Source organism: Nestor notabilis, unplaced genomic scaffold (assembly GCF_000696875.1).
Source record: "Nestor notabilis isolate BGI_N333 unplaced genomic scaffold, ASM69687v1 scaffold11510, whole genome shotgun sequence".
In the NCBI taxonomy this organism is placed as follows: Eukaryota; Metazoa; Chordata; class Aves; order Psittaciformes; family Psittacidae; genus Nestor; species Nestor notabilis.
In genome coordinates, this window is record NW_009912498.1 from 6,290 (window position 1) to 20,166 (window position 13,877).

The 13,877-nt window shown below is 38.2% G+C and overlaps 1 protein-coding gene across 1 annotated transcript in view; it reads left to right on the forward strand.

Annotated features, from left to right (window-relative positions):
* Positions 1-382: 382 nt before the first annotated feature.
* BCAR3 (breast cancer anti-estrogen resistance 3) overlaps positions 383-13,877 on the forward strand; it is a 51,152-nt gene continuing 37,657 nt past the window's right edge. Inside the window, exon 1 of the mRNA XM_010019747.1 lies at positions 383-702. Within this exon, the coding sequence (XP_010018049.1) occupies positions 383-702 (320 nt within the window). The remainder of the gene's footprint in view (positions 703-13,877) is intronic.

Genomic DNA, 13,877 nt, shown 5'->3' on the forward strand with positions numbered 1-13,877 from the left:
GAAACATATTCTCCAAGACCAAGCCTTCAAATGCCCGAATCTTCAGAGGATGTAAAGGAGCAAAAAAAGTGTAACTTTGTGGGTGACAAGGGAAAATTGCTCCAGACCTGCTCTTGCATGTGTGCCCAAATTGGTTGGTTTTTGTTGTGACTTTGCACGTGTCTAAAAGTAAATATACGCAAGAGCTTGATGTGCAGTTAGTTGGGAGCAACATGACTGGATTATAATACAGGCTACATCTTGAGGTATCTGCCTCAAAGCAAAGCAGAAGTTCAGTTTTAGATGCCTTTGTTAGTCATGCTGTTGAACTTATATTAAAGTGAGGGCTTTGTTGACTGATGTGCTATGGTAAATCTTGTTTTTGTTTTTTTCAGAGCCGAAAATGATAGCTGCAGGAAAATTGTCAAGTCTTCCCAGAAATGGTCCAGTGAACCACCAGTTCTCATTAGCTTCCTCCATGGACCTTTTGAGCACTAAACCTTTGCCAGCCGAGCATCGCTCAGGCTCCTTTCAGGACATCTCTATCCATGGCACTCTTCCCAGGAAGAAGAAGGGGACAATTCCCACTAGGTCTTGTGATATGTTTAGCCACATGGGAACACTGCCACACACCAGAGCTCACAGGCAGCAGCCACCTTTTGTGCAGGATGTTATAGAAGAGCACCCACTGCAAAATGGGAAGAGCAACAAACTCCATGCCAGGTACCTTGTAAAACCTTAATTTACGTATGTTTTTGCATAGAAATTATTAGGTATTTTTCTAGACTGCTAGATGTCCAGTTATAGGTGTAGCTGTTTATTATAACTCTGCATTTAACTGAGGTTGACTTTTCTGCCTAGGACTCAATTTAGGTCTTGATGTAAGAAGCCAAACAAAATACAGCGTGAAATATGTGAGGGGTGGGGAGGGTGAAAAGTGAGTCCGATGCATAGATTTCAGGAATTCTGAGAATTTCTTACGTAATAGTTCAGGTTTCAAAATAGTTTTCCTTTTGCAATAAGATCAGTCAGTATAGGGGATGCTACATACTCATGCCTGTTTAAGATGTCCTTCTGTGGGATCTAGTGATTTGGATTTTGAGTCTGTCTTTTGACATGTGTATAGCTTTTAAATATAATTTTTGAGGATTTCGTATTGCCTCAATATTTAAAAGGTATAGCAGTGCATGTACTACTCCTGTGGAGGAAACTTTTAAAAGTCAGAGTTGTTTTGAAATGACCCTTCACATTGTTCTAACAGAGCAGTTTTAACAAAGAAGTCAAACTGTTCAAACTTAGTTTTGATTTGGATTCAGTGCTTATAAGGATGGAGTGCAGAGGAAAAGGAGACGGTGGTGTTGCAGCTGCTTCCAAATAAGAGATACAAGTGAGCTGTTCTTGAAGACTCAGTGGAACCCAGTGTACACAATGAGCTAATGGCAAATCACCCCTGTTTATTATTCTTGCCTGACTTCCTGGTTGTAATATCTGTGACTCTTGAGAAAGAATTATACTCTCATAGCTAGCATTTCTTTTGGGAATCTATTATCATCACTGATATTTCATTGCTTACAAAAAAGGTAATTAATTTTGTAAATGTCATTTTTTGATGTTCTGATATTGAGGTCTATAAAATGGGAAAATTCCCAGCTAACACAAAAAAAAATTCTGTGTAATCAGTGGATCAGATAAAGGCACAAAGGTGAGAATGTTAGGTTGCTTGGCTGGCAGTTCAAGGTTGAGAAAAGGTAACCAAATGACAGCTTCTGAATTAGGATTTACAGTTTTGCTGAGACCATCACTATATAAGACTCTTGATCTTGAGTCTTGTGATGGAAGGACAGTTCTCATTATATGGGATTGTATGTGTAGAGTGGCTTTTGTATGCTTTTTGCTTGTGGCATACAGGATCAAGCTTTCTTCTCATTTGAAAATAAGTCTCTATACTGTATTCACTTTGAAGGAAGAAAGGGCCTCAGTGTGTTTAGTATTCCTCTGTCACTGATCTCTGAAATGTACCTGCTTACTTGAAATGGCTTTTTAGCATAATTTGCTGCTTTGACTTGAGTACTTTTAGAGAGCTCAAGCAGCCACGCGTGCTGCTGTAGAAAGAATATGGTAGTATACACTTGAGTTTTATCTTATGTCTTGCTTCTGAAGAGCAGTTGCTGAACATGATTTGTAAGAGATGTTTTTCTTTTCTTCAGAGACCAAAGGCTCCCTGTTAAATGTATTTATAATTTTAATGGATAACTTTCCTTGTCCCCTTACACTTTTGCACAAGCAGTAAGTGTAAGAACAGAATACTTGAGAGGAAAATGTCAAAGTTCTGCCTGATCAGAATTAAAATATGATGCTTTTGAAGTAATAAGAGATTCAAAAATGTTGTTAGCGCAGCTGTTAATAGAATTTGTGTCAGAGCAGGAAGTGCTGTTCCAATTGGATTTGATTTTCCAATTTCTTTAAGACACATGTGGAATGCTGTGGTAACAACTTCTAACTTTTGCTTTCTTTAATTTTTACAATGAATCTTTATATGTTCTGCTCCATCACCTGACAGCCTGGTTGTATTGGAGCAGAAGACACTACCAGTTTGACAGTCAGCAAATACATCACTTCTTGAGTTGTCTTGGGATGACTCTGCACTTTTTATTAGTATACTTCAAAAGAAAAGAGAGCATGTCTGATTTTCCTGTGGTAAGCACTTTGCTATATATGCTGAGGTATATATTCTAATCCTCATAGACACATTGAAATTAGCTGGGACTAATTGTATAGGGAAGTCCATGTTACCTTACCAGAATTATATCAAAAAAGCCCCATAATATTTCTATTTTGGTGTAGGAACTTGTGAAATAGTATAAGGTTACATGGATATTCTCATTCAGGAGTAAATCAGTTTCATTGCTATAATGCTGTTCAAAAAAACTTACTGCCAACTTTTTCATGATGGATTGTTCAGCCCAAGTGCTGTATTTGATGTCAGTGAGCTGGAACTAGTAGTCATTGGGATTACAGTGTTCGTGTTCACATGGATCCTATTATGCTGAACTGTGATTCAGGTATGTCATAGCTTAAGTTTGATCAATTTAGAAAACATAACTGATAACATTTTCAGTAATTCAAAATGAGTAATATAATCTCTAATATATAAATACACAATTTTGTGGAACAAAAAAAAAGCCAAGGCAAGAATAGGAAAAAGATAATGAATTATGTCATTCCCTAACGGAACTCTTCTGATTTCCAAAAGTTTTTGTATTGTCTTACAGCTACCTGATTACATTACTATGCAGCCATGATGAAGTGTATGTATAGTAATTTATTTGTAGGATTATATTATTTCAGGATTTCTACACCTATATGACCAAAAATACTGTGTCTTTATGGAATTTCTCCTGGATTTTCAGATTTTTCTGAATCTCCTGGATTCAGAAAAATAAAAATCTGACCTACAAAAGCACTCTTCTAATGTTGCAAACTTACAAGTCACATTTAATTTCAAATAAATAAATATTGGAAATGTCCAACTCACTTCACTTTTTCTGTGACCAGGCACATCACGAATCTGCAGTTCTTACGAGGAAGATTCGTCATACCTCCATTTGGGTAGAAATCAGGTAGATCATGAGTCATAGCTTCAAGTTGTTAAAAGCACAAATTTGAATTTACATTGGATTAATGGAAGAAATGGTGTCATTTGGAACTACCTGTGCACTTGGATGATCATGGTTGTCCCTGACTGTCATTCCAGTGTGACTGATGTGCGGCATTTTTATGCTTTTAAGTTAGTGGAGCCAAATACCCCTCAGAATAAAAAAGACCTAAAAGCAGTGCAGCACTACCACTATCACATCAAGTCTGATTGCAGTGATTAAGGCAGCTGTCAAAAAACGATTTTGAGATTCTGTACTATTTCAGTTGGATGTCAATAGTACCCATGTAGTCTTGGGTTAAGGTAGTAGTTGCCTCTGTAGGTCTGCTACTGGCTCAGGTACGAGCATACTTAAATGCTTCCTCATTGTAGAGATGCAAGAAGTTTCTGTGTGTTAAGAAGATGGATGAAGCAAAGAATTTTGCAAAGAATCTTTTGCAAATATTCCAAAGCACGACTAGATTTCACTATATTGGTCCTGTGCTCTCTGTTTCATGAGGCAGCATGATTGCAAGAGGTCGCAGAACAAGTAATTGCTGCTTGGATTGTCTGGCAGCTGACAGCTGTATTATTCTGTGTTCCTAAACTTCATAATAAAAGAGATCTGACAGGTTCATAAAGGTTCTGGTTGTAAAAGACGTATTTCTTATACAAAGCTTATATTTTGTTTGAATTTCAGTAGGGCTGCATATATACTATCCATTATTGGTAAGCCAATTCAAAAACCAGGGAAACAAGAAGAAAGATGAAGCATAAGACATATTCTGAAGGCTTTTCCTTCAGTTGGGATTTTGAGCTTAAATTACTCTTTTACAACACCACACAAATCATAGAATCATAGAATAGTTAGGGTTGAAAAGGACCTTAAGATCATCTAGTTCCACCCCCCCTGCCATGAGCAGGGACACCACACACTAAACTATGTCGCCCAAGGCTCTGTCCAGCCTGGCCTTAAACTCCTCCAGGGTTGGAGCATTCACAACTTCCTTGGGCAACCTATTCCAGTGCCTCACCACCCTCACTGTGAAGAACTTCTTTATATCTAACCTAAAGTTCCCCTGTTTAAGTTTAAACTCATTACCCCTTGTCCTACCACTAGAGTCCCTAATGAAGAGTCCCTCCCCAGCATCCTTGTAGGCCCTCTTCAGATATTGGAAGGCTGCTATGAGGTCTCCATGCAGCCTTCTCTTTTCCAGGCTGAACAGCCCCAATCCATTCCATAGTCATGGGTACTGCCACATATATTCTTCAGTACTTAGTATAGAATAAACATCAACAAAGATTATTTCCATGGTTAGGATATTGATAGCATTTCTTCTGATGTGGATTCTGACTAATATATTTTGAACCTCTTGCCACAGCCTTCCTCTCAGCAAGTTGTCCTGGCAGAAGTGATTCCCTCTGCTGCCTCAAACCACTTCATTTCTTCTTTTAATTGTGAGAAATACATTTTTGATACCCCACTGCCAAACAGGTCATTAGTTCCAAAGTTGTTCTGTGGGGAGAGAAATAATGCAAGTGGTATGGTAGTTTCAACATTCTGTCTCTGGAGAATCAGGCTAATAAAGATGTGATCTTCACAGCCTGTTTAAAGCATGGTGAAGGAAAGAAAAAAAGATATTCCTTTCCCAATACTGGTAATTCCTCTATTGCCTCCAAAGTAATAGAAAGAAATCCAGCCTGTATTCCTGTTGAAAGAAACATGAAGTGAAATTGACTTTAATAACAGCTCTCGTGTGAAATTGTAAACTGTCAAGAGGCCAGAAATATGATCCAAATTTGCACAGAGTTGGCATTGTTGGGTTTTTTGTTTGTTTGTCTTCTCTTCATGATGCTTTGAAGGAACTTAATACAAATGTCAGGATGAATAGTCTAGCACAGTAGTAAAATCAAAGCTAGACACAATTTCTTATGAATAAGTTTAGTGATTTTTAATGCCGTTTGTAGAGTAACATCCTTATTTAAAACCCATCGTGTTTCATGTGTGCCCAACTCAGACTTCTCAGAAAATACACTTGACTGATAAAAGTCTGTGTATGAGAAATTTAGTATCTAACAGAGATGAGTTAATTTTGTCATTGCCCTGTATGTGAGGTATGGATTCTTTGAAGAGTAGAGCTTTGGATATTTTGGGAGAAACTGTGTGGTCACACATTTGCATTAAATCACTATCTTCCCTCTGTTGAGCCTTCCCCTAGGAAGTGTTGAAGTGCACCATCTGCCAGAAATGATCACTCTTAAGTTTTCATGCTAATTAAAGACTTCAAACAAAGCTGACATTAATTTACACTGGCTGTTTCCCATTATGAGAGTTGTTTGTGAATACGTGCTGGTTTAATTCCTGTTTACTGGCTGTCTTTCCAGTAGGCATTTCATCTGTTCACACTCGCAAAGACAATTTTTTGTTCAAATTCCATTCTTTTTCTATACTGATGTTTCAAAAATAGTGATAAATAGTAGTGCCTTTCTCTAAATTACATGTAATGCTTTGGATGCTTTTTATATTGCTGTTCATGAGAGGTTCTGACCTACCTGCTGGTCAGAATTAGATTCCCCCCCTCCCTGTTTTTAAAGCTTTACTTATAACTGTCTATATATTTAGAAGCATAGAGTTGTAACTACTGAACTGTAATTTTAACCTTTTATCCTTTTCTTCTGTCTTGATTTTCTGTTTGCAAGCCGTGTCGATTCTTGGCTATGCTGAAAGTCCTGAATGTGATTGAAAGCTACAACACTACTTCTGCTTTTATCGATGTGGCTACAGACTATTCCTTTTTGTAGGTCGGTCAGACATAACTGCTTCTTTTGAGTCTACCAAAATATCAACCTTGAACTGTTTATATCCAGTGTTAGGGGATTTTTTTGGACATGGTTCAGTGATGTTCATTAAGAAAAATTGAATCTGGTTAGGGGGCAGGTTGTGGTTAGCTTGATCTTTCACTGAGAAAATGGGCAAACCAATAGCTGTAACATCATCCAATGGTCACTCAACCCTCCTCCAGGAGATGTAAATGTGGCAAATAACCTGTAAGCTAAAATGTATTTTATAGACTAGCCCTCTCTGCATACAAGCACTAAGAATACACTGTATTTCTGTAGTTCTGAAAGTATGATAGCTGTGTTCAGCTGTGTATTTAGCTGGACTTCAGACTTAGTTCCAGTACCGGTCAGCTGATTTTTTTTCTATGTCAGCTTTTGCCCCCCATTATTTCAGATAAAGTGCTATCATTTATCACTGGACTTTCTATTGCTGCAGCAGAGTTATTCTAGAGTAGATTAGTTTATCTCATCATTTAGGATATTCTGTGCTCTTCAAAATTTCTGATATTCAAGGCTCTGCATGTTGAGCTGGGTGACACTTGCACGCTTGTCTCATCTTCTGTAATTGTCCAGGAAAAAGCTGAAAACCTGATCAATTTTAAACTTTACTAATGCCACTGACATTAATAGGATAACTTCACCAGCATCTTGAGGTATAAAGACATCAAACTGTTCCTTTCCTCTTAGTGGAACTACCACAACAGATGCAGCCTGCTGAAGTCCTTGAATTGACAGTTGCTTTGTAACGGGAAAGAGCTGACAGGGCAGCACTTGGTGAGGAGCACGCTATGCAGGGATTTGCTTCAGAATTTGCAGCCTGTTTTGCTTTTCTACATGCTGTGAATTCTGTTCTTTGGGTTCTGAGAATAGGGTGGGTCAGCTCTTTAGCATTTATTTTGTTCTAAGCAGTCATTTTGAAAATGTTATTTGTTGGTTAATCTTAGCTTGAATATGTGTTACTTTTATATATGACTGCTCTGTGCATACTTACAGCATATAGTTAGGTGCACTTTGAAAATCAAAATGAAATTTTATCAAGTATGTTTACTGTGTGGAGAGCAGTAAATAATACTGTTTGGGTTCATAGAACACAGTGTTGTTCAGGTATAAAAATATTTGCGAAATGATCAGGAAGATGAGCAATTTCATTTGTTCCATTTAAATTTTTGGGTAATGTGGGAAGGAAATTTTTATAAAACCACAGAATTTTAACATTAAAAATATATGGTTTTGGTGTAATGCCTGAAACTTCCTTTTAATATGAATTTTGTTTTCCAAAATCCCTGAACCACACTGTTTGTGAGTTTGTGGTTGTGCTTTTTCAGAGGAAGTAAGATGAGTGTGGTGAATTTAGGGCTATGGAGTATCTCATTGACTTCTTCAATGCACACATAAATGGTTTTCACACGGAAGATACCTTCATGCTTTTTGTCCCAGAATTTCTAATTCTTTCTCTTGATGTGTCCTGTTCGCATATGCACCTGCAAATCTGAACTCTGCTGTCTCAGAGGTGGAGCAGATCTACCCACTAAAGCTGGCAGATCTTTGTGGCAGAAAGAATGCTCTGTTGTGTAAGCAGAGAATAGCTGATGTTCTCTGCTTACATTCAGTACCAAATCCTCTTATCCTTTAACTTTTGGAGATCGCTTCTGTTTTGGCTTGTCTGCTCTTCCAGCCCCTCTGTCCATTCTTGGAGTCAGATTCTTCTGTTGTTCTCCTCAGCACTTCACCCCTTTGTTCCCATTTGATGCTCACATCTGCTACTTGACATAGACCTACAGAGCCAAAGCCTCATGTCTTGCTTTTTACTGGGATTTTGGAAACCTGTCTGCAGGTGACAGTAATCAAAAACCTGCCCATGTGGATCTAGGGGGAGACAGATGGGGGAAAACAGGACAAAATGTCTCAAAAAGCAATACCTCTCCAGTATTGGACATTAACTAAACCCCAGTCCTTCAGCTTCTGAGCAGAGAACTGCTGTGTGGGATGGACACAGTTGTGTCACTGTTTGAAACTGGTTGTGGGATCAGGACCTTATTTTTCACGAATGATTTGGCAGGCACATGTAGCCCAAATTCCTCAAAGCCCCAGCCATAAATGAGTGTATGTTATTTTTCAAAAACTTCTGAAAAATTCTGTCTTTTCAGATCATTTCTTTTTTGGGCAAAGGATGCTGTATGCAACAGAAAGCTGCTTGAATTATTCCTTCCATCACATCCAAAGCTTTTCTTCTAACGTGGCCGTTTCCTGGTCTCTTGTAAAAATTCTGGAGTGTTGTATTCACTTGTGCTAAGTACTGTCTTGCTGTTCCCATGTGACCATCCCTTTTATGCTTTAAATAACGATACCAGCTCTGTGTATGCTGCGAGGTACCTGTTCATCACCTTCTGGGTGAAACTATCATTTGTAGCTGTACTTCCTTTCAGCAAGAAGTGTTTGTTAGCAGAAGCTAATACTGCATTGCAATTTCTCCTATGTTATGGTCTGATACCTATTTTTATGATTAGGTTGTAAGATACCTGCTGGCATCTGAAAGTATTAAAGAAGCTTCAGTCAGTTTTTTGCAACTCCTCCTCTTCCATACTTCTACTGTGCTGCTTAATACGTTGCAATGTGTTGTTACACTTCACAATTTGTTTTTTTTTTAAAGGTATTTTCAGTCTTTCTGTTCTGTAGCTGAAAAAAGGTGCAGAGCCAGTGGATTTTTCATGTCTGTTCTGGTAATAAGATAATTTGACACACATATAAAGAATTTCAGCTACTGCTGCAGAAACCAGTTCACTTAGCACAGAAACATACAGACACAGGAAACTAAAATTGAGTATCTGTAATGTTCACTAACCTGCTCCGATGGCAGAACAGTCCTGTGCCCACTTTTTGCCACCTTCGTGTTCCTAGAGTTGTGTTCTGAGCTTGTTGCAACTTACTGGTACAATCTTGTCAAAATACAATCTATTTTGATGATGGGAGGTGGGGAGATGAGTGATTGGTTGTAATTACAGGATTATAAATTTCTGTTAGTTAGCAGAAAATCAGTGAAATTAAGTAGGATATCCCCAGAGTAGTTAAATGTCTAACAGGAGAATGTGTTCCTAATGCATGCTCGCAGTATTCAATGTAGAGAAGCTTTTGAAGCAGGGAACTTCTTAAACTGGGATAAGGGAGTAGGCAAGGAGAAGTTCTTCCTCCATCGTCATCTTAATCAGTAGTAAAGCAAGGATTAACTTTGCTATGCTTCAGTCCAGATACACATTCCTGAAAGACATACAGCCAGGTGACAACCATGCTTTGTGAATAAACTGTCCCTAGATTTACATGAATTTCAGATGTACTGATGGAGTCCGTGATCCTATTGAGCATTTGTCTGTCTTTTGGGAACGTGCATATTCATTTTGGAAGGTTAAATTATTTTTGACCAATTAAAAAGTTGTAGAGCTACATTCTGAATAAAGAGTTTGTCAGCTGAAGGTGCAAGTCAACAAAAACACACATAAAGAAGTTTTTAGAAACAGTGACTGTTTCGGATAAGTGATAGTCTGGCTGCCCAACCACAACTTTCACAACGTAGTAACTGCCTGGGAATAGAAGATTTTAAGAAGGGCTTTGAAGAACAGAGTTTTGGCTCTGGGACTCTTAAATGTTATGGACAATAAAGGAAAAAGAATGGGAGTGGCTAGTCTGAGCTTTTGAACAGGTTGTAAAGACCAGTACTATGTCTGGTGCAGAAACAGAAATTGATTTGGAAAAGGTAGAAAAAAAGGGGTAGATTTTTCTGCTGTGATAGGTAAAATGGAACAAGTTGGGGGGGATGCAGAAGATTGAAGCAGTAAATGTCTGTAACATTATCTCTGAAGGAGCATTCTGCACAAATATGAATGAGTTAAGATTTAATTTGGGGAAAAGTACATTGTGTCTTTTTTTTGCATTTTAGTTACTGAAGAGTCCCTCATGCTCTTGTGTGAACTGCAGGTCATTATGCAGTTAGTCATAGCAGTTTGCACTTGTTTCCACTGGTGTTTGAATGAGTCATGTCCATGGTGTTGTGCAGCTGTAGACAGAAGGGTGGAATGGCCTTAGGTATGTAGTAGGAGTGTGTGTGTGAAGCAGAAGCTGCTGGAGGATAAAATCACTGGATCTTTTACTCTAGTTTACAGTACAAATAACATCAGTCTGCCGTACATAAACACAGTATGTCTAGCATGCTCATACTTGCACTTCATACTTAAGTAGTGGTGTAAGTAGTCGTGTGTTTCTTAAATCTACATAGATGGAGAGATTTCAAAGACACGAATTGAAGAAGGCATTTGATCCCATCTGGTCTCTTTATAGCAGTTCTGTCTGTGTAAGCAGCCATACAAGAGCTCGGTACATTTTCAGTTTTGCAGGCTCTGTTGGATATCTTCACTCTGATTTGGCATTGGCACTGTTGAGAACATTGTACTTCTTAGGATCACCCTTTCAATGTAGTAGAAAGGAGATGCTTTTGAAAATGTTCCCAACAAAGGGTCACTTTAAAACAAGCAACCAAATGTACTTTCATGTGCCAAATACTGGCAACATGTCCTAATGTTTTTCCCACAAGTACACTTTTAAAAGTGTCCAGTAGCTCAAAGCTACTTCAGGGCCGTTCAGCAGTTTCCATCACTGCAAGAATATCTATTGAATAACTGAATCATGGTGAGGATTTGGGCACCTCTGATCATACTGTTGTGTTTAGGCTTTGATTTTGTGAAAGTTATCATAGCTAATTTAAAATTGTGGCTGATACATCTGTGAGGATGCCAAAGGCCTGGAGAAAGCAGATGCTTAATATGGTTTGGTCTGTGGGTTGCAGGATTCTTTACAGTAGCAGGTAATGTACAGTTGATAGTAGAAAGGTGGAGGTTTTCCTAGAATTAGCAGCTAAAGTCTACAGGTACCTGCTTCAGGGTTCTTTATTGAAGCAGTGCTATAGAGAACTCTTGGACAAACTTCAGAGTCTGGAAAAAAGGCTGACTGTTTCAGAGTTATTCTCCTGCACCCACTGAACTGTATAATGTGTGTTGGGGATGAATTCCAGGATTCAACTTTTCAACTGTAGCACTGATTATAAATTTATGTGATAGGTCTATCAAGTATTTTTCAAAGAGTGACTAATTACTCAGACTTCAGTGTTGTCTTTACTAGATTTTTGTGTTTGGTTGCTCATTGTCTTCAAATCAATGTAGAATTTGAAGTTGGCTCTGTGGTAGTGTTTAGTTTGTCATACCAGAAACATGATCCAAGTTCCTTCCTTTCAACTGATGACTACTGAGGTTGTCAACTTCAAAACCATCTGAATTCCATTCTCTTTTCTCATTTCTGTCAGCTTTAGTTATATCTTGAAGGAGGCTACATATAACAGTAATCCCTGTTCTCACAGTGTTCAAATGTATCAGTACTTTGTCATAGACAGTCACTTCCAACCAGTAAGACACCAAGCTCTTCTTTTTTATTGGTTTGAGGGAAGAAGGAGGAAGCAAAAGAGAGCTCTGTTTTCTATTGTTGCCTTCATCTTTATGTAGGGTTGCTTGAACTCTAAGCTCTGTGTTGTTTTCTTGGCAATATCAGTAAGAAACATATAAGTGCAAAAAACCACCAACCCAATAATTCTACTAAGAATCTTGCAGCTGGACTGAAAAGAAATCAGGATAGTTTCTGAGGATTAGTAGGGAGAGATTAAAGGGTTGTATGTCTTCAAGATCAGCCAGAAGAGAGAATGATGTTCTCAGATGTCGATAGGGATGCTCTAGAGTGTTTCTGGCTAGGACAGCCTCAGAATCATGAAATTCAAGATTGTGATGACAAACTACTTTTTTTAGTGATGAATTTATTGCTGGAGGAGTGTGTGCACTACTACAGTTTCCACACAGACCTTGTGCATGTGAGGAGGGTCAGCAGAGGACTTGCACTACTCTTTTTTCTTTTTTTTTTTTTTTTTCCCCTCCCCTCTTCTATGAGCAAAAAAATGCTGTAAAGGGATTTAGGTTTTGTTACGAAATGAGGTGATCTAGTAGCAGTGTAAATACCCAAAATGGATGTGGGAGTGTGTTTGCATCCCTTTCTTAACTTCCTGAATTCCCTTCTGTGACAGAATGAGTATGAAAAGAGTATGAAGCCAATACTGTATGTATGTCCTTCTGCAGACCTTACCCAGTGTCTTACCTTGAGGTGTTCTGAAAACTTCTCTGTTCCAGGTGACATCTTTCTGCATTAAATGTGCTTTTCATCTGAATGGAAATACAGTTTATCTGGTTATTAGGAAGCCAGAATGTGTAATAAAACCCAAGCTGTGAACCCACAGTAATGGTTGACTTATGTGCAGACTCTAATACATACATATTAAGGTAAACAGATGCTGTAAAGTCAAGCTTATTTGAAGATAAACATTAGCATTTCTTGAAATGTGATAAAATCTGATGAAAGATGAAAAACTTAGTATTAATGAAACAAACCTGCAGTTGAATTGATCTGAGAGGTGACAGAACCTGAAAGTACTTTTCATCTGATCTGTTATTGGAAAGTATTAATGTTTTTTCTGCAGATCATCCAATACAAGAAGAGAGAATGTGGCTTCACCATTTTTAAGATTCCTTGAGAGGGAAAATGCAAAAGAAGTGTTGTGGGTTTTGGGGTTTTTTTTGGTTTTTTTTTTTTTGGGGGGGTGGGGGGTTGGATCCTGACATAGATTTTTCTTTGCTATCCTTTATGACATAAAGGAGCACACCATCATTGCTGACAGCTGAGATTCAGGAGTTAGTTTTGTAATCAAGTTATTTGGTAAGTTCCTAGTTAATTGGGCTGCTCAGTCTGTTTTTCTGCATATAATGTGGCAGTGTTATAATGTAATCAACAGGAAAATGCAGTAGTTGATCTTTACTTTTATTTACTGCACATCAATTAGTGTTCCTTGAAAATAAATTCCTAAAAATGGCACAAAGGTGAAGACTTGGACAACAAGGGAAGATGGGGTGAGAGAGAGAGAGGTAGATGTGCTAGGAGAAAAGTATCTGGGGTGAGTAGGGCTGCAACGTAAACATCTTTATGTATAACCTGTGCTTGTGGTGAGTTACGGAGTTTCTCACGTTTTGTTGTGGAACAGCCTACCAGATTAAATGTAACAGTACTTGTGAAGAGATTTGTTACACCCTCTGTTTACTAAAGCAGAAAGCTTCTCAAAGCATGTGGATGATGAAGGAAATGTAGGTCATTTCTTTACCTCTCTCTTCTGGCTTTCCTGCTTTATATAGTAGTAAATAGAGTGTTTTGTCTCTAAAGCTTTTCTGCCTTCTTCATTTTTCTGTGACTTGATCTGTCCTGAATATTTTTTTTTTGCCTTGGTGGGAACAGTGGAGTCTGTAGCAAGGAATGGAGTTTGTAAATGCAGACCATGACGAAACATGCT